At 35.3% G+C, this 23,004-nt stretch overlaps 4 protein-coding genes across 4 annotated transcripts; 2 read left to right on the forward strand and 2 right to left on the reverse strand.

Moving 5' to 3' along the window:
* Positions 1 to 1,770: 1,770 nt before the first annotated feature.
* LOC107635200 (uncharacterized) lies at positions 1,771 to 6,827 on the forward strand. The gene is made up of 4 exons (XM_016338595.3): positions 1,771 to 4,441; positions 4,595 to 4,794; positions 5,326 to 5,570; positions 5,747 to 6,827. The coding sequence occupies exons 1-4, from the start codon at positions 2,034 to 2,036 to the stop codon at positions 6,566 to 6,568; spliced, it is 3,675 nt and encodes a 1,224-aa protein (XP_016194081.2). The 5' UTR covers positions 1,771 to 2,033; the 3' UTR covers positions 6,569 to 6,827.
* LOC107635201 (Thioesterase/thiol ester dehydrase-isomerase superfamily protein) lies at positions 6,759 to 10,174 on the reverse strand. The gene is made up of 5 exons (XM_088483485.1): positions 9,691 to 10,174; positions 8,757 to 8,934; positions 7,755 to 8,221; positions 7,501 to 7,629; positions 6,759 to 7,368 (listed from the first exon to the last, which is right to left on the reverse strand). Exons 1-5 carry the CDS (start codon positions 10,108 to 10,110, stop codon positions 7,207 to 7,209), a joined length of 1,356 nt encoding a protein of 451 aa, XP_088339611.1. The 5' UTR covers positions 10,111 to 10,174; the 3' UTR covers positions 6,759 to 7,206.
* A 5,055-nt stretch (positions 10,175 to 15,229) lies between these two features.
* LOC107635203 (UDP-glycosyltransferase 74G1) lies at positions 15,230 to 18,456 on the reverse strand. The gene is made up of 2 exons (XM_016338598.3): positions 17,717 to 18,456; positions 15,230 to 16,149 (listed from the first exon to the last, which is right to left on the reverse strand). The coding sequence occupies exons 1-2, from the start codon at positions 18,368 to 18,370 to the stop codon at positions 15,430 to 15,432; spliced, it is 1,374 nt and encodes a 457-aa protein (XP_016194084.1). The 5' UTR covers positions 18,371 to 18,456; the 3' UTR covers positions 15,230 to 15,429.
* Positions 18,457 to 19,710: 1,254 nt separating this feature from the next.
* Positions 19,711 to 21,045, forward strand: LOC148569438 (serine/threonine-protein phosphatase 7 long form homolog). Its single transcript, XM_088485042.1, has 5 exons — positions 19,711 to 19,722; positions 19,810 to 20,143; positions 20,264 to 20,534; positions 20,628 to 20,709; positions 20,788 to 21,045. The coding sequence occupies exons 1-5, from the start codon at positions 19,711 to 19,713 to the stop codon at positions 21,043 to 21,045; spliced, it is 957 nt and encodes a 318-aa protein (XP_088341168.1).
* The last annotated feature ends 1,959 nt before the right edge of the window (positions 21,046 to 23,004 follow it).

Raw genomic sequence — 23,004 nt, forward strand, 5'->3', positions numbered from 1 at the left:
AAAGCAAAAATTACATCAAAGTTGCTTTCGCTGAATTCTACTTTGTCTTTATTATGGGTTAATTTTTCGGTGGTAAACAACTTTCCCCGGACTTTAAGGCGTTTATAGAATAATTAATTAATTTATGCTTTTTTAGTTTGTCATTTGTCAAACTTAAAAGGTGCTCTCATTGTCCCATGTAGTCTTTTTATAAAGCCATGATAAATTATTGGTGAGGCTAAACTGTGTTTTTCAAAAAAATTGGACTATGACACACTATCGATTTTCATTTTGGGGTTATACTTTTTATTTTTCTAATTTCCTAAGATCACCCTGCATTTCACTAAGAGATATGATAATGAGTAATAATTTTGACATATTTTTGGAAGTGTTTTTCCTTGTTTTAGTTAGAGCACAACTGTTGCTAATACTGCCACAATGTTATTAACTAATTATTATTGTAAGTATATATAAATATAAATATAAAGCAAAGAAATATGATATCATTGGGAATTTGTGATCTTATACAGTTATAAATTTTAATTATTATTAAATTTATAATTACTTATTTAATTTAGTTATATTAACATTAGTTTGAATAACTGTACTAAAAGTTACATAAATGATAAATGACCCTATATATAGGTAATATATCCAAATTAATTTATATCTATAAACTTTGCAGTAGCTAGATTTAATTTATTTATTAAAAAGAAGCGCATGGGGAAATAATGATTTATTTATACATGTCTTAAATCCGACAGTACAAGTGTGTGTAGATACTAGATACCCATAATTTAAGGTTCTTTGTCTATGGATGGCGTAATTAATTTTCAAATGAATTTGTCTATATATTGTAGGGATAGCATTTTACGCCAAACGTGCCTACAAATCTTTGTGAACGCTGCTCATCACTCTATTTGGATTTGCTCTTATGAAAGAAGCCAAAAATAAACAAGAATGTTTGGAAAGATATTTAATTTTAAGAAAGATTAAGAAAAGGACAACCGAAAGGAACCCTTTTAGTATTTGTTTGTGAAGGAGGATGCTTGCATGCCTACAACTAGGCATAGCAAAGTAAGCAGTTCGTCCCGTTCTATTCCCTACATAAAATGGACTCAAATTATTAATTTGTTTTATTTTATGACAGATTATGAGTTTGCGGGTTAACGTTATTCCGCTTAATTATTTTTAAAAAATTAATAAAAATAATAATTTAAAATTAAATATAAATTAAATATAATTACAATACAATTTTTTATTTTTATTAAATTTTAATTTTAATAGAATGTATGAAAATATATTAAGCATATAAAATTTTAGAAGTGGGATAGAAAATATATGAAAAATCTTACATGTTTGAAATTATTTTTAGCCTTAAAAAGATATAAAAGAATTTTTATTATGTTTTCTAATTTTATATTGCCCTTTTTAATGAACAGATTATAGATATATCTGTTTTAAGTTAGATTATAATGAATTATATAATATTATGTTTATTATTTTGTGTCACTCGATTTTGGAATTTTTATAAAAATATTTCTTTATAAGTACAACTAATATCCATAAAAACCTGTCTCCTTTTGAAAGAACAAAGATTGATAAATTGAAACTTGTGAAAAAAAATAAAGAAAAAATATGATTTTTTTTTAACAAATAATTAATTATTAAACTAATTATTATATATATTTTTTTCTATATTTAACATGGATTTTCACAACTAACAAATTTAAGAATTAATTTTTAGCTATGAAGCATGTAAGTATGAAGCATAGCATCACCAATGAGGAGTGAGTTTGTGTTTAGAAGAGGAAGGGGGCCCTCCAGCTGCAAATAGTAAAACCACAAAGGAGCAGCAGAATCTTAGCTGGATACAAACACCCAACCCTCATCTATATTCACTAACCTTTTTTTTCCTTCAACACCTCCCATCATTAACAACATTTTCAACCTTTTCACATTCACTCATTTACTATCCTATTCCCTCTTCTTCCTCTCACTCCCACACTCACTCAAATACAAGAACAAGTGTTAGAACCTTAAAACAACACAAAATGCAGAATCTTTTGGTGTTGATGTTCTTCTTCTTCTTCTTCTTCTTCTTCTTCTGCAATGCTAGTTCTAACAACAGAAGCAGAAGAATCTTGCATGAACCCTTTGTACCATTGGAAGCACACCCACCCACTGAGCCACCAAAGCCATCACCTTCTTCTAACACCACTGCAATTCAAAAGCAAAACCCAAAGCACCCTTCCTCCACTGCAACAGCCACCGCCTCCACCTCTACCACTACCACCACCACCACCACAACCACAACTACACCAAATGATTCACCGTTTTTCCCAAACTACCCTTCACAGCCACCTCCACCGCCACAATCATTCGCAGGCTTTGCTTCCTTCCCAGCTAACATTTCCTCACTCATTCTTCCACATTCTCCAACTCCTACTCACTCCAATTCCAAGCTTCTCCCCGTTGCTCTCTCCGCCGTCGCATGCGCGGTCGTCGCCGTCGCCGTCTCTGCATTTTTCTATCTTCGACGCCGTCGCCGGAACCGTGGCCCCGGAGAGAACAAGGATGTCAGTCCCGACGGTGGTCGCCGGCGGGAAACCGCCGCGAAGCACCGGCAGTCTCCTACTGCCGCTGGGTCCGAGTTTCTCTACCTCGGCACCGTCGTCAATTCGCGCCGGATCGAAGGAGGCGGTAGCGGCGGCGGAGATGTCAGAGATAATAGAGGCTCCGTGAGTCGGAAATTGGAGTCGCCGGAGCTCCGGCCACTTCCGCCGCTAGTAAGGCAGATTTCGGCGCCGCCGGTGGTGACGGCAGCGCAAGAAGAGGCGGAGAATGAGGAGGAAGAGGAATCGGAGGTGTTTTACTCGCCGAGAGGTTCGTCGTTAGGAGGGCAAGAGAGCTCCGGTGGCACCGGATCGGGTTCCCGGCGAGCGTTGTCGGCAATCGCCGGGGATAGTTTCGAGGAATTGAGCTCGTGTTCGGTTTCTTCCTCGAATTCTGGGTCGCCGGAGCGGTGTCACTCAATCAGCATCTCCCCGCCGGCACATCTTTCGCCGTCGTCGTCGCCGCCACCACAGCCACAGCAACAAATCGTGACATCGGTTTTGTCACCTACATTATCACCAATGCACAACCAACACATTAATTCTTCATGTTCTTATTCTTCTTCGCTTTGTTCTTCAGCATGTGCAACACCAGAGAGAGGTTTTGTTGAAGAAGAAGAAGAAGATACTCATGGTAATGCTGTTACTGAATCTCCTTTACTTTCGCCACTTTCATTGCCACCTAATAGAGCTCCGGAGGAGAAAACCCTAATTGCAAATTTGGACTCATCTTCTTCATCACCACAAAAGAAGGTTTCGGAAACATACGAAGCTGCATCACCAAGGAATTCTAATGTCTCCAATGGAAGTAGAAAGTCTTCCTCATCATCAGCATCAGCAAGGGTTTCTAATGGTTCCAATGGAAGTAGAAAATCTTTGTCACGATCAGCATCGTTAGACAGGGTTTTGAAGACTAGTGAAGTTGCATCATTGGCCTCGTCTAGGATTTCTAGTTCTTCCAATGCAAGCAGAAAATCTAAATCATCATCATCACAAGAGAGGATCTCGGAGACGAATGAAGTTGAAACTGCAACTGCAATTGCATCTGCATTACCATTGACATCACCTCCAAGGCTATCTAATGTTTCTTCCAATGGAAGTGCAAAGTTTATGGCATCATCACCATTGTCTTCGGCTTTCTCTCTGCCTTCTTCTCCGGAGAAGGCAAGGAGTCATAACGGTTTTGATCAGTCTCCGAGAATGTCCAGTGTCTCAGACCAGTTTAGGCAACCGGGTTTGTCTTCAGTGCCATTGTCACCATCTCTACTTTCATCACCAGAGACAGAAAGAGGGTTTAATTTCAGTAGCAGTTTCAATTCAACTGAATCAGCATCAATTGCTAATGGTGCTTCACAGAGGAAGCATTGGGAGATACCTGCATTGTCAACAACAACAAAAAATCCATTTGGTCGATCAGGATCTATTGGTAGTGTTTTGGATCAAATTGTAGCTGTTCCGGTTACTCATCCACCACCTGTGCCTCCTCAGAGGAAACAATGGGCGATACCCGGTATCACAACACCACTTGCTCCGCCTCCTCCGCCACCTCCTCCTCCACCTGCAGCTACACTGCAGCAGCGGCAGCGGAAGCAGTGGGAGGTGCCATCTCCCACAACACCTGTTGGTCAATCTGTATCGAGGCCACCAGAGTTGAAACCTCCTTCCAGGCCTTTTGTGTTGCAGAACACAACATTGGTTTCCCCTGTTGATCTGACCCCAAGTTCTCAGGGTTCGGCTGAAGCTGAAGAGGCTGCGAAGCCAAAGTTGAAGCCCTTGCACTGGGACAAAGTAAGGTCAAGTTCTGATCGTGAAATGGTGTGGGATCAGTTGAAGTCGAGCTCTTTCAAGTGAGATCTTTGGTTCTGTCATGTTTATAAAACTTGTTGATATCTCTTAGCATTTTTTTGTGGCTTATGAATGGCACTTGATTGTGAACAATTCCTATCGATTAGGTGCAATCAGCTTATTGAATTATGTCAATTGAATTGGTTTTGTTGCAGATTGAATGAGGAAATGATTGAAACATTGTTTGTAGCAAACATGCCAAACTCGAAACCAATGGATTCTACTTCATGCACAGTTCTTCCCCATTCAAGCCAGGAGGAGAAAGTACTTGATCCTAAAAAGTCCCAAAACATTGCAATCTTGCTGAGAGCACTTAATGTCACTATAGAAGAAGTGTGTGAAGCACTTTTAGAAGGTATTTTATCATTCCTGTTGATGTCCTTTTCTTTTGCAATGGAATGAAGTTACACACCATTTATGAGAGCTAGGAAATTTATTCGTCCGATGTATGATTATAAATAAATATGTGAAATGATAAATATTTGTCATTATTAAGTATTATACAACTTGATGCTAGTATACAACTTTGTTCAGTTGACCTTCTGCTATGTTTTACCATAATTTCTTTGGACATATTCCTTCTTTCATATACTTACTGAAGTCAGAGATTTGTACAGTATTGTCTAAGATATCAACTTAGTTTAGGGAAAACAGAAGATCTTAACTCTAGTTATATCCAATTTCCATATCAACTTATGTTATATGAACATTTTCCTTCAAGTGAGTCTTAAAGTTTTATTCCAACTTCCCAATTTGAGGAAGATGTTAGCATGTATTTAGTTAAACTGAAATCGGATGAAAAAGTTAGAGCTTGACACTTCTTTTAAACTTAATAGTTGAATCGTATCCTTGTGCCTTATAATTAAGTCAATTTACCTTTCTACAGGTAGTGCTGATACACTTGGAGCAGAACTACTTGAAAGCTTGTTAAAAATGGCTCCGATTAAGGAAGAAGAGCGTAAATTGAAGGAATACAATGATGACTCACCAACCAAGCTTGGCCCAGCTGAGAAATTCTTGAAGGCATTGCTTGATGTACCTTTTGCGTTTAAAAGGGTGGAAGCAATGCTTTACATAGTCAATTTTGACTCTGAAGTCGAGTATCTTAAGAAATCCTTTCAAGGTCTAGAGGTATTGTGTTATTTTCTCATTTTATTCATCTCTACTTTTGGCGAAATTCTTGATGGTGTCAAGGTAAATTATAGATGTTCAATGAGATTTTGTTTTTGAAATTCTGTTCCAGAATTTGAAATTAAATATTTGATTGAAACTCATAGGAAGTTTTTTTTATTGTGCTGCTTCTGTAGGCTGCCTGTGAAGAGTTGCGAAGTAGTAGAATGTTCTTGAAGCTTCTAGAGGCTGTGCTTAAAACTGGGAACCGCATGAATGTGGGGACAGACCGTGGTGATGCGCAGGCCTTTAAACTTGACACACTTCTCAAGCTGGCCGATGTCAAAGGTGCAGATGGAAAAACGACGCTACTGCACTTTGTTGTCCAAGAGATCATAAGAACTGAAGGTGCTCGGCTCTCCAGTACTAACCAAACCCCAAACTCTTCCTTGGCCGAAGATGTTGCGTTCCGGAGGCTTGGCCTGCAAGTAGTATCTAGTCTGAGTTCAGAGCTAGCAAGTGTCAAGAAGGCTGCTACCATGGATTCTGAGGTTCTCAGTAATGATGCGGCCAAGCTCTCCAAAGGGATTGCAAACATTGCAGAGGTTGTACAATTGAACGAAAAAGCTGGGTCAAATGAGAAGTTTACAGAATCAATGAACAAGTTCATTAGAATGGCTGAGGAAGAAATTCTGAAGATTCAAGCCCAAGAAAGTGTTGCTATGACCCTTGTGAAGGAAATCACAGAGTATTTTCATGGTGACTTGGCAAAGGAAGAAGCTCATCCATTCAGAATCTTCATGGTTGTAAGAGACTTTCTTGCAGTTCTTGACCGTGTATGCAGAGAAGTTGGTATGATAAATGAGAGAACCATGGTTAGTTCAGCACATAGATTCCCTGTACCAGTTAACCCAATGCTTCCACAACCAGTTAACCCAATGCTTTCACAACCCCTTCCTGGATTGCATGGAAGGAGACAGAATAGTGAATCTTCAGATGATGATACTCCATCATCTTAGTTAATGTGAGTTCTTGGGCTTTGCATGTTCTTGCCCAAAATGTTGCATTTTTTTCTAGTTAAAATTGTAAAAAGATCACTGCACAAGATTTGAGGGTTTTCCTTTATTGGGGTGAAAATCCCTATATGGATAGGATATGTATGATAAGGTTCTTGTAAGCATGTATAGAGCTTTTAGGTAAGTTATAACATTTTGCAACTGAAATTACCGTAGGATTTTATCTTTTAATAACTATACACTGCCGGAAAGTTCATCTGAATTACAACACACTAAAATACAGATAGTAATATTTACTTAATTTACTATTTGCTGCTAGCACAACTCATAAATTCAAACGCTTCTTCACAAGCTTTCATATTACTGCCACCATGCATGATGCCTGTGAAGACACCAAACCTGGGAAATGCATAATGTGTAAGTTAGATACCTTCAGATTCAACTTCATCTAAGCACCAATTGTTCTCTACCAAGCCCAATGATGCTGGAACCTCAAGGCAAAGTACCACCCTCAAGGATTGAAGGGCATGATTATTATATATAAGAGCTAATAATTGAACTTCAGCAGGTTACATTTAGGGGAATATATTTCTTAGTATATGCATGCATTGCCCTCTACCAGCTACTTGCTGTTTCTCTTCTTATGTTCTGAAGTACTCATTCAAGTTGTCAGCATCTATGCGCTCTAATATTCGGCGAGCTTCTTCCTCTGTCGCTGGCACCACATTTCTAAGTTTAAATCCGTTTTTCATTGCCTTTGCTTCAGGGCGTACTGTGAAAGTGAAATGGAAAGTGTTTGATACCTGCATTTACACAATGACGCACACAGAAGGTTTTAACAATCTGATAACTTGGAACTTGGAAGTGGCAAGAATGAAAGAGCAACTGAGCAATGATTATTGATTGTACTATGTGCGGCTAGTGATGAAACTAACCTCACTAGATCGCAGCTCTGGTCTTGTGACATGAGCTACAACTTCGACATTGATAAGCGGCTGATCCGGATCATGAACTTCGGTGTAGAGAACACACGACTTGAGACGCAAGAAATCCCCTACGTCAACCTGTGCAACATTTTCTTTTCTTTAAGACACATGATATAGACCAATTTATTATATCAAGCATATGATATCTTTTAGAGGGTTTTTTTCCGGAAGGGAAAAGAGGGGGGGGGGGGGGGGATACTCACTGGTCTGAGGAAATCAACATGGTCAACTTCGAGAAAGCAAGGAACTAATCCAGCAAAGGCATACGCCGTTGAGAAAGCCAACTCAAATGCACGATGCATCAAGAAACCTCCGAATATTCGACCATGGATGTTCCTTTGCTGTGGCTGGCATATTAAAGCATTCTCAAGGCTGGTATCCCTCAGAAGAATGCTGTCTCGATCGGCTAAGGCTGGCATGTCACAGAAAATTCTTCCCTCAGCCAACAAGGCCTGAAGTCTATTTGCTTCCCCATTCTCAAAGTCCCTTTTCTCCCCTCCTCTTTTCCTCTTCTTCAGATTATTTCTTGCTTCAGCTTGCTCATAAAGAAGTTTTTCGTGTTCTGTTTCAGGCGAGAGACGATTCACCGGAGCAGCCTTCCCGGTTATTGAGTCTCGAGCAACAAATATGAAGTTGGCTGTCAGTGCTACTGAGTCTGAGGCACTGCCATCTACACATATTTTGATGGTGCATAAGTTGATTGTGATTTAGGGTGTGTTTGTTTCAACTTCTAAAATAAGTTATTTTACCAACAAAAACCTTCTATATAATTGAAAAAGCTGAAAACTATTTTTTCTTTTGAGAAATTACAATTTTCAGCTTCTACAAAAAGGTTGGAAACTGATTTCTTTTTAAATTTTATCCTATATGTGAAAACTGGTTTATTTAGTAACAAAGTTATTTTGTGGAAAAAAGGCAAAACAAACACACCCTTAATATGAAAAAGAAAACAATGAGAATATAGGGAAAAAGTGAAAATAAAAAAAAATGAAAATGTGATTACTCTCCACTACAAAGATTTGTAGAACACCACCAGAAATTATTGTTGTTTGCAAGAGAATCACATTTGTTTTTTAAGGTTTGTGCAAATCATGAAGGCTGTCATGAGAAGCAATAGGAGATTGAGAAGCTAAGTTTAATTTGGACACCTTCAATTACTCAAATTGTCAAGGATTAATCTGTGATCCCTACAATTAAAGATGTACCTTCTTTGCATTGAGTAACCTCTAGTTGAATCTCTATTGAGGACCTCCCAACCCATATAACAGAACCAACTATTTTAAGATCATTGTCAACACTAATTGGCCTCTTTAACACAATCTTGTCAACAGATGCAGTGACAACTATAAGTGGCCTTGTTGTGCTAGCTTCATCAGAACAGTGCTATTCCACAAACAAATAGAACTCATTAAAACTGGCAGTGAATACAATTTAATTAAAATAACAGAAGAGTGCTAGTGTACCACACCAAGCTCATTGCAAGAAAACCGAAAAATATTCAGTACTTTTCCCATTGTTAAATTTATTGAATTTAAGAATCAAACAACATTTGACCTACTACACAACAAATCACTAACCACAAAAATGAAAATAATCAAAGTACAACCAAAATTCCAAGTCCAAGAACATCATCGTATCCATCCTCAATTGATCAAATAATCTTATTACAAGGACAACCCAGATTATCATTCCGAAAACACTAAAAGAATTGCTGAGTAATCGTAACAAAAAGTTCTAAGAAATCACGGTAGTCACTAGACAAAATGAAGTGGTATAACGTACTTATTCATGGAATAAGCAAAACTTATGAGATTATGTCAATGCATTCTGAAAATTAAATTGTGGCAAAGTTTCAATCTTTCTAGCTAGCGAAAATGGCTATCATCAAAGTAGAACTTAGTTTGATTTTCAGCCCCTCACCACTTACCCTCTAAACTTCACCTTACAACCACATTACAACCCAAAATTACATTGCTTCTCCAATTTACCCGAATTTCTGGTTCTGAATTCTCTCTAATACTTGAAATTCCTAGTAAAAGTATGTTCCAATTGAAGCAACACCCACATAACAAATCCCTAAAAAACCCTCAAAAATCAAAACTTTCTTATTGAAATGTGATCATAATTCAGAATTCATACCTTGACAGAAATGGTTCCAGCTAAGGCATCAAGATCCTCTAACAACTTTCCAATCCTGACCTCATTCCAAGGGTCCCTATACTGCTCTCTGAGGACGAAATCGGAGGAGAAATTGTAGATGATGCTGGTCCTGCTCTGCGACGGTTTCTTAGTGAGCAACGCGCCCTGCGGTGGCGCGTCCCTTGGTGGGTCGAGAAGTCTCTCGAAGATCTTGGTCCTTGCTTCCCAGAGTGCGGTGGTGACCGGAGAATGGTACATACCGGGCCATAATGCGATGGGTTTGCGGTCGGCGGCGGTGGAGGGAGGAGTGATGTTGTTGTTGTCGAAAGGGGCGGTGGTGAAAACAGGGATTGTTCCATTAACGGGGATTGTGATGTAGGTGTTGGTGTTATTGGAAGAAGGAGAATTGTTCAAGTCCATTGTGTTCTCAAGTTTCTTCTTCTTTTCTTCTTAACAAATCTATATATACTCCTTTTACTTTGACTTTGACTTTTCACTTATGCTTTATGTTGGTTTACCTAATCAGCCAACGGTGTTGGCAGTTACAGTTTCATTGGGGAATGAAATGTGAAGTTCATCAAAGAGAACCTTTTTTTTCTATATATATGAAATATGAAATAATGTGAATATTCAAGATTGATGGTTAATAATCTTTAAATAATTTGACTAAATTATTATTTAATAATTTTTAATTATTATTTAATAATTTTTAATTATTAATTTTATATAAAATAATTATATGTAAATTTTTGCTATGATATAATCTGATATCAAAGTTAATTAAAATTTTAATATTAAAATTTTAAATAAAAATTAATAATCAAATTAATTTATAAAAAATGAATTTTTTTAAATTTGTTTATAAAAAATTTTATCAATTAAATTAATTTTTAAAAATTATAAATTAATTATATTTATTGTCAACCATTAATGATATAGAATATTAATGGACAATATTAATAACACTTAACATATCATACATATGTTTATGAAAATCTATTTTTTAATTATATAAATTCTAATTTCAATATAATCTTAGGACTAAACTGATAAATTTTTATAAATATATTTGATCAATGTCAAATTAGATATGTTAAATGTCATATACGATATTAGTTAATATTCTACATAATAAATTGTCGATAAAAATTATTAATAAAATGATAAAAGGATAAATATGATTAATTTATAATTTTTAAAAATAAAATTTTTTAAAAATTAATTTAAAGAATAATGCATTTTCAGGAATTAATTTAACCATTAATCCTTTTAAATAAGTTAATAAATTTTAAAAAATTGTATTATTAAACATTTCATCCTTTATATGTTTAATTATTTTTCTAATTAAATGTTTATGAATTTTATCAAAATATTACGTCCTACTTCGTTGTTATTTATCAGTAAACATATTATTTATAAACTAAATTTAGTTTTATACGACAGTATAAAATTAATTTTATACATATATTTAAATATGTAATGTAACATTAGTAAAAATAATTATTTTTAATATTTATTTAAATAAATAGATAAAATTAGATGATCATATAAAACCGTTTTACACTATATATCAAAATAAAAAATTTATAAAATTTATATAATTTAATTTTGATGCACCGTCAATTTAAAATAGTTTTACACTTGCATTCGATCATATAATATCACATTAGTAAAAATAATTTCTTTTTACATTAATCACGTGAATAATTATTCAAAAAAATAAATATAATTATTCGACTGTATAAAATATTTTACACTATCATCCTATCAAAATTAAACTCAATTTCATATGCCTTAAAAAATATGACTCATAAAAATCTATTATATTATATTACCAATTTTACAACCAAAATATGTCATATATCACTTTTTTATTACAATTAAAATCAAATCTTTCACTACAAAATTAAAAGAGTTCTTCCCTTCTTCCTCTCTCTCTTTCTGTCTCTCTCGTTCTTTCACCTACTATATCCCTCTTATATATCATTATCAATGACTAATTATAAATTTAACAATTAAATGTGTAACATAACATTCTCTAATTACATTAAAATTACAATTAAAATATTAAAATTGAAATATAGCTATATTATATATTATAAACTAATTTAATAATCCAAATATGTCACATGACACTTTCTTATTAAAATTGAGAAGAAATATTTTCTTCCAAAATTAATAAATTTTTTCCTACATTCTCTTATCTACCACTCTCCTTTTTTCTATCTCTCTCTACCTTCTCCCTCTATATATAATGTATAATTTATATTTTGTATTAGTAATTTAAAAAATTAAAATGTGTCACCAGATATTTTTTATTACAATTAAAATAAATTTTTTCTTCTAAAAATAACAAACTTCTTCTCTCATTCTTCTTTCTTATCTTTCTCTCTCTTTTTTCTCGTTCTCTATTTTTCTCTACCTTTCTATTCTACACAAAATAAAATTAACAAAATAATATAATTCAAATAATAATAATAATAATAATAATAATAATAATAATAATAATACAAAAACAACAACAACAACAACAACAAAGCCTTGTCCCACTAAGTGGGGTCGGCTACATGAATCAAACGACGCCATTGTGCTCTGTCATGTATCATGTCTACAGAGAGACCGTTTATATGTAGATCTCGTTTGACCACCTCATGGATGGTCTTCTTAGGTCTTCCTCTGCCTTTCGCCCTTTGTCCATCTTCCAACTCATCCACCCTCCTGACTGGATGTTCTATCGGTCTTCTTCTCACATGTCCAAACCACTTGAGACGCGATTTTATTATTATTATTATTATTATTATTATTATTATTATTATTATTATTATTATTATTTTTTACCGATTATCTTTTTAATTTATATTTTTATTTATTTTCTTTTAAATATTTATTGCATATAATTTGGAGAAAATACTAAATATTGTGATTAAAAGTTAGAATCAAGATTTAGTTGTTTAAAAAAATTAATTTTGAGTTAATTTTATAACTAATAATATAAATATTTTTATACTAATATGATATCTAATTATATTTTTATATTTAGAGAAAGAAAAAATATTATTTTTAAATAATAAGTATAAAAATTAATTATTTTATTTGTAAAATAGACTTCATACTTAATCAAATATAAAAATATACATGTTAAATTATTTCAAATTTTAGATAACAAATGTTAAAATTAATTATTAATAAAAAAAATTCTTCACATAAAAATAATAAGTAAAAAATCTTATTATTTATTTTTTTATCTACGGAGACATGGTCTTCTTAGTCGACGAAAGTTTTTGTCCTCTACAATTTTTTTGTAAAAATAATTTGATTTTATAAATTTTTCGTGACATAATCTATAAGGTCAAGATAAAGTTGATATGATTTTAAAAAATTTATATTTTTATAATATTATTTCGGATAAAAATCCTAATTTATAAATAAAAAACATCCGTGACTTCCTAAACTAATTTTTGGATTAAATTAAAATTGTCCCAAAGATAGAAGCAAGAGGTAGGAACGCAGGTCTAACTAACCACCCGATGGGATTACGGGACAATACTGAACTGAGTTTTTAATTAGTTTCATTGAAGGCTTGTTTAGTTGTTAGTTTTGTCATACTACTTGTTACCTTGTTATTATATGGTACTAAGGTAGGCCTAGGCAATGTTCTACACACGTGATTTTTTTTTTTTTTCTTCGGACCAGGATACACGTGAGATTAGAGGTGACATGCATTCTACTAGTAGGTATTAGAGGTGTTTGCGATGCAGTTTGGATCGGTTTTGAGTCAAAAACTCATCTGATCCGAACACTATGTTTACTTGCGGTGCGGTTTGGATTGGATTGGATTTGCGGTTTTGTAAATTAAAAAAATTAAATATATATAACAAGTCACAACATCAAATTTCAAATAATCAACAATGACATAGCAAGTCTTAACAATATCTTAAAAAACCAACGATAACATAACAATAGAAATAAAATGATAGGTTAGTTAAAATAAATAAATAAATCACATTTTGAACATAAAACATCTATTAAATAATAATAATACATGAAAAATATAAAAATGTATAACAAATTGAATATGTTATAAGTATAATTGTAAACATAATAATAAAATAATAATATTATAACACATTGTGCAGTTTAGATTGGATTGGATCGGTTGTGAAAAGTAGATCCGAAATCCGATCCGATCCAGCGGTTTGCAAAAAAAAAGATCCAATCAAATCCGAATTAGTGCGGTTTTAATCGGTTTTCGGTTTGGATTGGATTGGATTGGATGAGTGGTTTAATTTGGATCGGTTTGGATTTGAACACCCCTAGTAGGTATCCAGTTCGATCCAATCCAATCGGGTAAGATTATCAATTCGATCCGCAGTGAATAGTGTAGAATCTATCCGACCAACCCGTACTCTATGTATGTATATATTATATATTTATATAAAAATATGTTTTAAGTGGATGTTGAATCAAGAATTTCTCACTAAATATAAAAGATCTTTAGCTACTAAGAGAAGATAATTAATTGATAATTTAATACGTTTTTTTTAACATAAAAATCAGTTCTATTTTAAATCAAGTTATATAATAATATTGCATCTTTTTGATAACTTGCAGATAAGATCGAATACCTACGAGTTAAGAATATATAGGATTAGAGTTGGAATATTCTCAATCCACAAATAGGATAGAATTTGGTTTATATAAAAATCTCAACTCGCGGATAGAGTTAGGGTTTGATCTAAACCCTATCCTACCTTATCCATTACCACCCTTACGTGAGATGTGTTATTTTTTTTAATAAAAAAATTTATTGATTAGAAATTGAAAATTAAGAATACAAAAATATATTATTTCAACTCAAATTATAAGCTAAACCTGCAATGTTAAGCAATAAAATAATTAATTATATAACATTTGAAAAAAAAAAAAAATACATATCACATTGCTAATCTTTAAATTTATAGTCACTCTCAAGGCCCTGTTCCTACTGTATATATAGCAGTGTGTGTCTATTTTCCGTTCAATATTACATTGCTACTGTATGGTTCATGTACATAGAACTTTAATATCGAACTAGCCCATGACAAAGACCCTACAACTTGTAAGATTTCGAAAAATTCCAAAAGAAGTTCTATTCACAGTTTCACACAATATCCCAAGAAAAAAAAAAAAAAAAGCCAACAACCCAATATGAGATTTCTGCCTTTTAACACACATATCAAATCTCTATTAGTAACCAATTTAGTTTAGTCCAGTGCTTAGCTTACTCGCTGCTTAAGTAAGATTGAGGTTTGAATCCCGTTTTGTACATAACATGCAAAACCTTAGTCTAATGCACCTGACTCCTAGATCAAGTAGTCTAATGGTTATGTCACTAGAGATGGAGGTGTTGGGTTAAAAGAAAGGGAGAACAAGATGAATTGAAGGGTGACGGGAAAGGGGGAAGGCCTCACGGAAGGGCCTAAAAGGACTACATGGAAAGAAAACTAATCTATCTTAAATCTATTTTTTGTGTAGTTTTTATATGTCAAGAATGGAAAAAGTCCACGAAAAATAACAAATTTATACCAAAGCAACAACCTATTTGATCCAAAAACATAGAAAAACATGCAAGTATTTTTCTTACAACATACAAGATGGCCTGGCGAAAGCGAATTAAGTCAAATCTGATGTAATCTAAGTTTTTTTTTATTTTTTTTTTAATCAAAAACAAAGAAAGGAACAAACAAAGGCATATGAGACTTACAGAGAAAATAAGCTATTTACAAATTCAATAACATTTTTATGGGAGCTTCCACCCTCACTAGCAGCTCTTGTCATCAAAGTTCTCCACTCAATGGCATTTCTCTTTATCTCTTCCCCTTTCTCACTTTCCATCAGTTCCTTTATACAATTGTTCAAATCTTCTCTTCTCACAATCCGCTTCTCATCAATTGGAACTCTAATTCCCACTTTCCAAACATCTTCAATATACTTTGCATTTGTACTTTGATCTGCCCATTTTGGAATTGCAATGGTTGGAACTCCTAAGCTCAAAGCTTCCAATACAGAATTCCAACCACAATGTGTCACAAAACATGCTATAGCCTCATGTGCTAGAACCTTCAATTGGGAGCACCATGTTACTATCAGACCCTTTTCTGATTTCTTTACAAAGTCTTTTGGTAATTTAGTCTCTTCAGAAGCTCTAACCACCCACAAGAAGTACCTATCACTATTTCTCAAACCATAAGCTATTTCTCTCAATTGTTCCTCATCAAAAGGAACCATGCTCCCAAATGACACATAAATAACTGACCCTTTTGGTTTATCTGCTAGCCATTCTATACAATAATCTTCACTTTTGAATTGTGTAACATCATATTCTTCATCTTCTTTGACTCTCTTATCCAAGAACTTAGATGGGATATTTGGTCCTATGGTTCTATACTTTGGCCAAATCTTTGTTGTCCAATCAACAACCTAAAACCAAACACATGCCAAAATTGAAAATTTATAGGAAAAAACTAGCAAATAAGAAAATATCAACCTTTTTACTTAAATTAATTAATTATCTTGCTAATAATAAAAAATAACTTCATTTTATAGATTATACTTATATCGACGGTTATATTTTTTTAAAAAAAAAATATATATATATATATAATTTGTGATATCAGTATAAGTATAATTTATAAAATGCACTAGTTCTCTCTCTCTCTCTTACTTTCTCACTATCTCTTTTATCATTACCAACACAGTTAATCAATTTCTTATCATCAATAATGAAATATCAAATTAAACAACATTTTATTAATCAAGTAGTAATTTTACTTTTCTAAATTTTTCACTATATGCTATGCTGAAACGGTTAAACAAGATCCTAGATAGATGATGCCTATGTAAAAACATTTTAGACTAAATGTTCATAGTGGGTTTTTTAAATTTACGGTTTTCATCAATTTGGTTTCTCAAAGTCCAATTGCATTATAGTAGTCCTTTAAATTGAGCTTCGGACGTTATAGTGGTCTCTAGTTAGAACTTTTTCAAGCACTGAATCAGCAAACACGATGATAATGTGGTACTCTCTTACCACGCTGATCTGGTGTAAAACGACCATGTTTCTGTTTGACACTAAATGAAGGCCGAAACAACGTCATTTTGACTTTTGTGGCATCTAAAACAGTTTCTACACGTCATTTCGGCCTTCTTTGGATACTAAACAAAAACAATGGCGTTTCACACCAGTCCAGCATAGTAAAAGAGTGTCACATCATCATCACTATGTTTGCTGAGTCAATGTCGGAAAAAGATTCATGAATTACTATGGTGTCCGAAGCTCAATTTGAAGGACTATTAGGGGTGTACGCGGATCGGATATGGCCGAAAATTCGATCTGATCCGCACAATTTCCATCAAATTGGATCGGATATGATATCCGCATTTTTTGATATCGGTATCCACATAATTGAACATTCTCTTTTTAATCATATTTTTACGTAAAAAATTCTATAAAAATATTTTTTCACACTTTTAAATTTATTTATTCTTAAAATGTTTTTAATCAAATTTTTTCTAAATAACAAAAATAAAATAATATAATATATGAATAATAACTACAAACTAAAACATACAAATAAGTAAATATAATACCAAACATATAGATATTTATTTATTTATTTATTTTTTAATTATCATTGTGCGGATCCGTGAATTGAATACGCGGATGTAGAGCAGATATCTACAATCCGATCCTTAAAAGGTGTAATCGGATCCTATCTGATCCGATAAGTTTACAGATCGGATAAAATCTGCAATTTTCATATCAGATGCAGATATTTACCGCAGATCTTCGAATACGATGCTATCTATGAATACCCTAAAGAACATTATAATGCAAGTAGATCTAATAAGGGATCAAATTAATGAAAATAGTGAATCTTACGACATGTATTAGTCAAACATTTTAGTATGCGAAACTAAATACTTGTATAAATATTCAGATGGATCGAATATATGAGATATATACACATAACTTCTTAGTTCTTACCTCCTTATCCAGCTCATAGATTGCATTGCAAAAAACCCAATCAGCTTTGTCCAAGTTGGAGAATTGACCCGTTAGCATCTCAAGCACAGGTCCATCTTCTTCATATGTCAAGAAGAAAGAAGGCAAGTCCCCAAGTTGAAGTTTAGGCATAGAAGGAAGTGAAACCTCATCCTCAATTACAGGAACCTTAATCTTTCCCAATTGAACATGATAGAATATGCTATTCACAGCCATATTATGAGTGAAGTAAGAAGCACCAACTATGCCAAATCTTTTGGCAACATCTAGTGCCCATGATAGAAATGAATTATAGATTATACAATCTACAGGGTTTCCTAATTTAGCAAGCTTCTCTAGAAGATCAACGAGACTTTGTGGACCAACTTGCCAAAAACGTTGTATATAGGCATTGTAGCTTCCAGCTTCTTGAATACCATCATTGTCACACCCATCAGAGATCGATTCAAGTGATATAGAAGGAGGCAAGTTATTGTGCAAGTTCTTGATGAAGAAACGTGTGGTGGCTAAGGTTACTTTGACTCCTTCATGTACCAAGAGCTTGGAGAATTGAAGCATGGGGTTTATGTGACCTTGAAATGGATATGATAAGACCAAACAATGGGGTGGTTTTCTGGCTATAGTTTTCTCAGCCATTTTTCTTTGATGAGCTTCTTCAGGGTAGGTGAGGGTTTGATGGGAAATTGGGATTTGGGAAATATTGAAGTATCAAAGTGAGTATGTGCATGTGTAAACTAATAAAATATAAGTTGTTTAATTAATTTATTAAATTCTTAGGGAGAATCATTGCATACGTGAGCATTCGTTTTAAAGTTAAAAATTATATTTTTAAAAATTATATTTTTTTAAAAAAATTATATTAAAAATATCATATTTCTGTATTGTAGAAGCCGTAAACTTTCTAAATCACCTTAACTTGCCAAGCTATTTTCCTAACATAAAGACAAAATACACGTATTAGAAGAAAAATTTTAAGTATCAAAATTCTTTACAGGTATCAAATTCTATTCCCTTACGAAAAATTTGAATGATGGTATTTTGACACCAACAAAAATTAGATATTGTCTAAAAAAAATTTAAACCTCACAATTAAACTTAAAAGTAATTCAATTTCAAATAAACTTCTCAACAATATTAAAATTCTTTTTTTATTTTTCTTGCGGTACCATGTAAGAAAAAAAAACCTAATCTAAAGAGTCAAGGACCAACTTAACATAGAGAAGGTGGAAATTATTTTTTTTTATGAAAATATTGTTAGTGTATTGGCCGAAAATGGGTGAAGCAGGTGTTTTGTAGGAGGATAGTATCAGGGACAACACACTGGAGGCGTGGTGTCTGAGTGAGACCGCAGTTCCCCTCAACACGTCGGAGACGTGTTGCTGTGGAGTATTATATTTGATATTTGAGTACATAAATATTTACTTTGAAACTAAATTAAATTATTAATTTTGTCTACTACAATATTATTTGTTTTGAATATTGGCCAATTTATTTGATTGGCATATATATATATATATATATATATATATAAAAGATGCAAGAAAGTTTGTTTAAAAACATTAATATATTAATTTCCTAAACTATCTAAACTATTAATTATGTAGAGTATTGAATTTGATATTTAATTATATAGAGTACTTGATTGACATTTATTAATTTTTTAAATTATATTGTAAAAAAATTAATTAATTTAATATTATTCGTTTGTCACATAATTTTATATTACTCAAAGCATAAATCGTGGTAGCCAACAGGTTTTATACTCACAATGTTTCCTCATAAACCGTGGTGACCACCCACGGTTTCTACCAAACTTTTTCATGCATATTCCCTGGTAAGCAACTGCGGTTTATGCTCAACGTTTCCTACAAGTAAACCGTTCCTACCTCCCACGGTTTATGTTTAAATTGAAAACCGTGGTTACCTACCATGGTTTACATAATAATAATAATAAAACAGAACCATCATGTAAACGAATGGCAAATGTTGTATTTGAGTAAAGAATCCTTTCAAATATTTTATTTGAGTAAAATGCCCTATAAATTATTTAAACTAACAAATTTTTTTTGATGCAGCCTAACAGGAATTTGTTGGTGCGTAAACTGGATCCGCCACAGACGTGGAATCCGATGGTGGAAAATTACCTACGCGCCACGGGATTCTACCACGTCTCAAAAATTGGGGTGATACGAGGATTTCACCCGTTATTAGCTGCTCTGGTTGAAAGGTGGAGGCCAGAAACTCACACCTTCGTATTGCCGGTAGGTGAGGTTACAGTGACATTGGAAGATGTTGCTCATATATTTGGCCTACCCATTGACAGAGAGCCTGTGAGTGGATGGACAGATAGTAGTGCCGACTTCGTGCGAAGCCAGAGTTTCGCGATATTCGGTCGTGAACCAGAACTCAGTAATTCTTCAAAATCGTATATAAAGCTGGCTTGAGTTCGACGTGTCAGAGACGCGGAGCCGTTAGACTCTGAGGATTCTATTAGGAGATACGTCAAATGTCAGATCTTTTGTTTGTTAGGGTCAACCCTATTCGCCGATAAGTCGACCGCATACTCCCACGCAAAGTATCTACTGTTGTTTCGCGATTTCGAGCGGATCCATACTTATAGTTTGGGGTCAGCATGTCTCGCACATCTTTATAGAGCATTATGCCGTGCATCACGATTTGATACAAAGGAGATGGATGGACCTCTTAATCTGTTGTTTGTTTGGGCATGGAAGCGAATGCCGTGTATTGCGCCCGTACCGAGACACACCCTTCCACCGGCTGAGATACCAGTTGTAAAGAGGTAATAAATCTTATTTTAGACTTGCGTTATATTCTCGATGCATGTTTGATTTAGGGTCACTTATGTAAATCTTTTCAATGAATCATGTTTCAGGTGGAGTCACACGGAGCGCACCACAGCGTGGCTATCGAAGACTGTAACGAGATTTAGGCATGATATAGATTACATGCAGGAGGTAAACATTTATGGTTCTTGTGATTCCTATTTCCAAATATTAATGTTACGGTTCTAACATACGGATTATGTGTGGCAGTTTGAGTGGCAGTCGTACGACGAATTGATCATACCCGACGAGTTACACGGACATCTTGATGTGTGTGACACCGTTGCTCCGTTGTTGTCGTTTGAGTGCTTCGAATGGCACCCTGTGGACCAAGTGATGCGTCAGTTTGGGTATGCACAACCTCCCCCGCGACAAGCAAGGGAGATTCCACTGGACCTGCATTGCATGACTCTTCGCGGAGTGCAGCTTCATGACTGGACAATTTTGCATGGTGCATGGATAGGGTAGTGGGGCAATAGGCGAAACACTCGGTTGTGGGATCTGCACCCCCCTTCCGACCTAGGACTTTATCCCGACGATGGAGTATCGGGATTGGTACGTGGGCTCATTCGGGCATATGCTGAGATTGTCGGAGTACGTTTCTCAGCATCCACAACCACCTGCACCACAGCCACTTGCACCACAGGAGTACGTTCCTCAGCAGCCACAGCCACCTCAGCATGCAGTGTTTGAGCCGTTTCCATATTATGTACCACAGCAACCGGAGCACAGTCATGGTAGCTATCACTCTCAGGGCAGCCACCACGATCAGCACAGCCAGCATTCTCAGGGCAGCCACCACCATCAGCACTCTCATCACAGCCACCACGCTCAGCACTCTCATCAGCCTATACTTACGATTCCAGCCGGTCATGATTGGTTTGACTTTTCCGTTGGTGGTCACGGAGACCAGCAACCACAGAATTGGGCCAACGCTAGTTTGGGTGGTTGGTCAGATTTTAGCGCTATGCATTCACCGTCAGGGTCAGCTGCTCCACATGGGGCATCAGTAGGTGCGGGCCATGGTTTGCGGGGTCATGCTTCCGACCACACGTCAGCGACTGCGTCATGTGATAGTGGTTTCCTTCAACGGGCATACACAGTTGTTGATGAGTACAACCCCGGTGCATCTGCTCCGGCAGAGGCAGGTGGTTCGGCCGCTCCGGGTGTGGATGACTCAACTCCAGGTCACCCGTATGACCTATGGACGGAGCGAAATCCACCTGATAGTGTAACTTCTAATTGCTGCCACGACCGAATTTCTAGAGCTGTATTCCATTCCAATCCAGAACTCTCCATCCTCAGGATCAACAATGCCTACAGAAAGCAGAAATCATCGTTCATTAATCAATCCAAAGTATCAATTAACAAAAGCGTATTATTCAGTCATCACGTACCTATGTTTGCATATTCCGGAAATTATGGTGCATGCATGGCGTCGAGATCCAACTCACGCATAAAAGGTGGCACGTTCATCGGTTGACTACTCGAAGGATGAACCACTATATTCTCCGCTACTGTCTCAACTCCCACATCACCATCCTCGTCTTCGTCGCCGGCTTCATAAGTGGCTTCGAAGTCCTCTTCGCTATCACTATTCATTCCCTCGTACACTGCAGCTCTATCATCCTCTATATCTAAAACATTTTGAATCCCTTCTGCTTCTACGATTTCAAACTCAACATACAGCTCAATCTGTGGCTGTCGCATCTGAGTCTGTCGGTGAATTTGAAACATATTCTGCATACTCCCTTCGTCAGTGATTGGCATGGTATCAAACTGTATTAGACCACCAAAAACTACAACTGGATTTCGGTACAAAATTCTGCTCACTCTCATAGACGTACCGTTCTCCATGCTTTGACAGAGACCGTTCTGAAGCTCCATTAACATCATGGTGCATAGAACCACAAATGAAAACAGATTCTGGCAGACAAACTTCACTCCCTCATGAGTATTACGTATTATCTCACCGTTGCGATACACCACCAAGTTTACGGTACCCTGCATTACACTACCAACACACTCAAAGAACACTCACACACTCTTACTCAGAATGTAAATGGTGTCGAGCTCTGCCTTATATAGAGGGGAGCATTCATCACGCCCCCCACGTGCTGCCTGCCTCAGCCAATCACGTTTTGTCACGTGTCAGCACGCCCCCCGTGCTGACTCATCACGCCCCCCACGTAATACCCGAGTCCGCCAGTCATGCTCTGCCACATCATCTCGCGCACCCCGTGCTGAGTCATCACGCCCCCCGTGTGATTCCAGCTCCAATCAATGAGATGGTGCCACGTTTCTTCACGTCCCCTGCGTGTAGCAGGTAACACGCCCCCTGCGTGTTGACCATACATCTCAGACGTTCACCAAGGAGTAATAATACACATTATTCTCCTATTTCTGGCCAAATCACCACCGTCTTTC

This window comes from Arachis ipaensis, chromosome B4, assembly GCF_059453495.1.
Source record: "Arachis ipaensis isolate K30076 ecotype BB chromosome B4, ASM5945349v1, whole genome shotgun sequence".
NCBI classification, from domain to species: domain Eukaryota; kingdom Viridiplantae; phylum Streptophyta; class Magnoliopsida; order Fabales; family Fabaceae; genus Arachis; species Arachis ipaensis.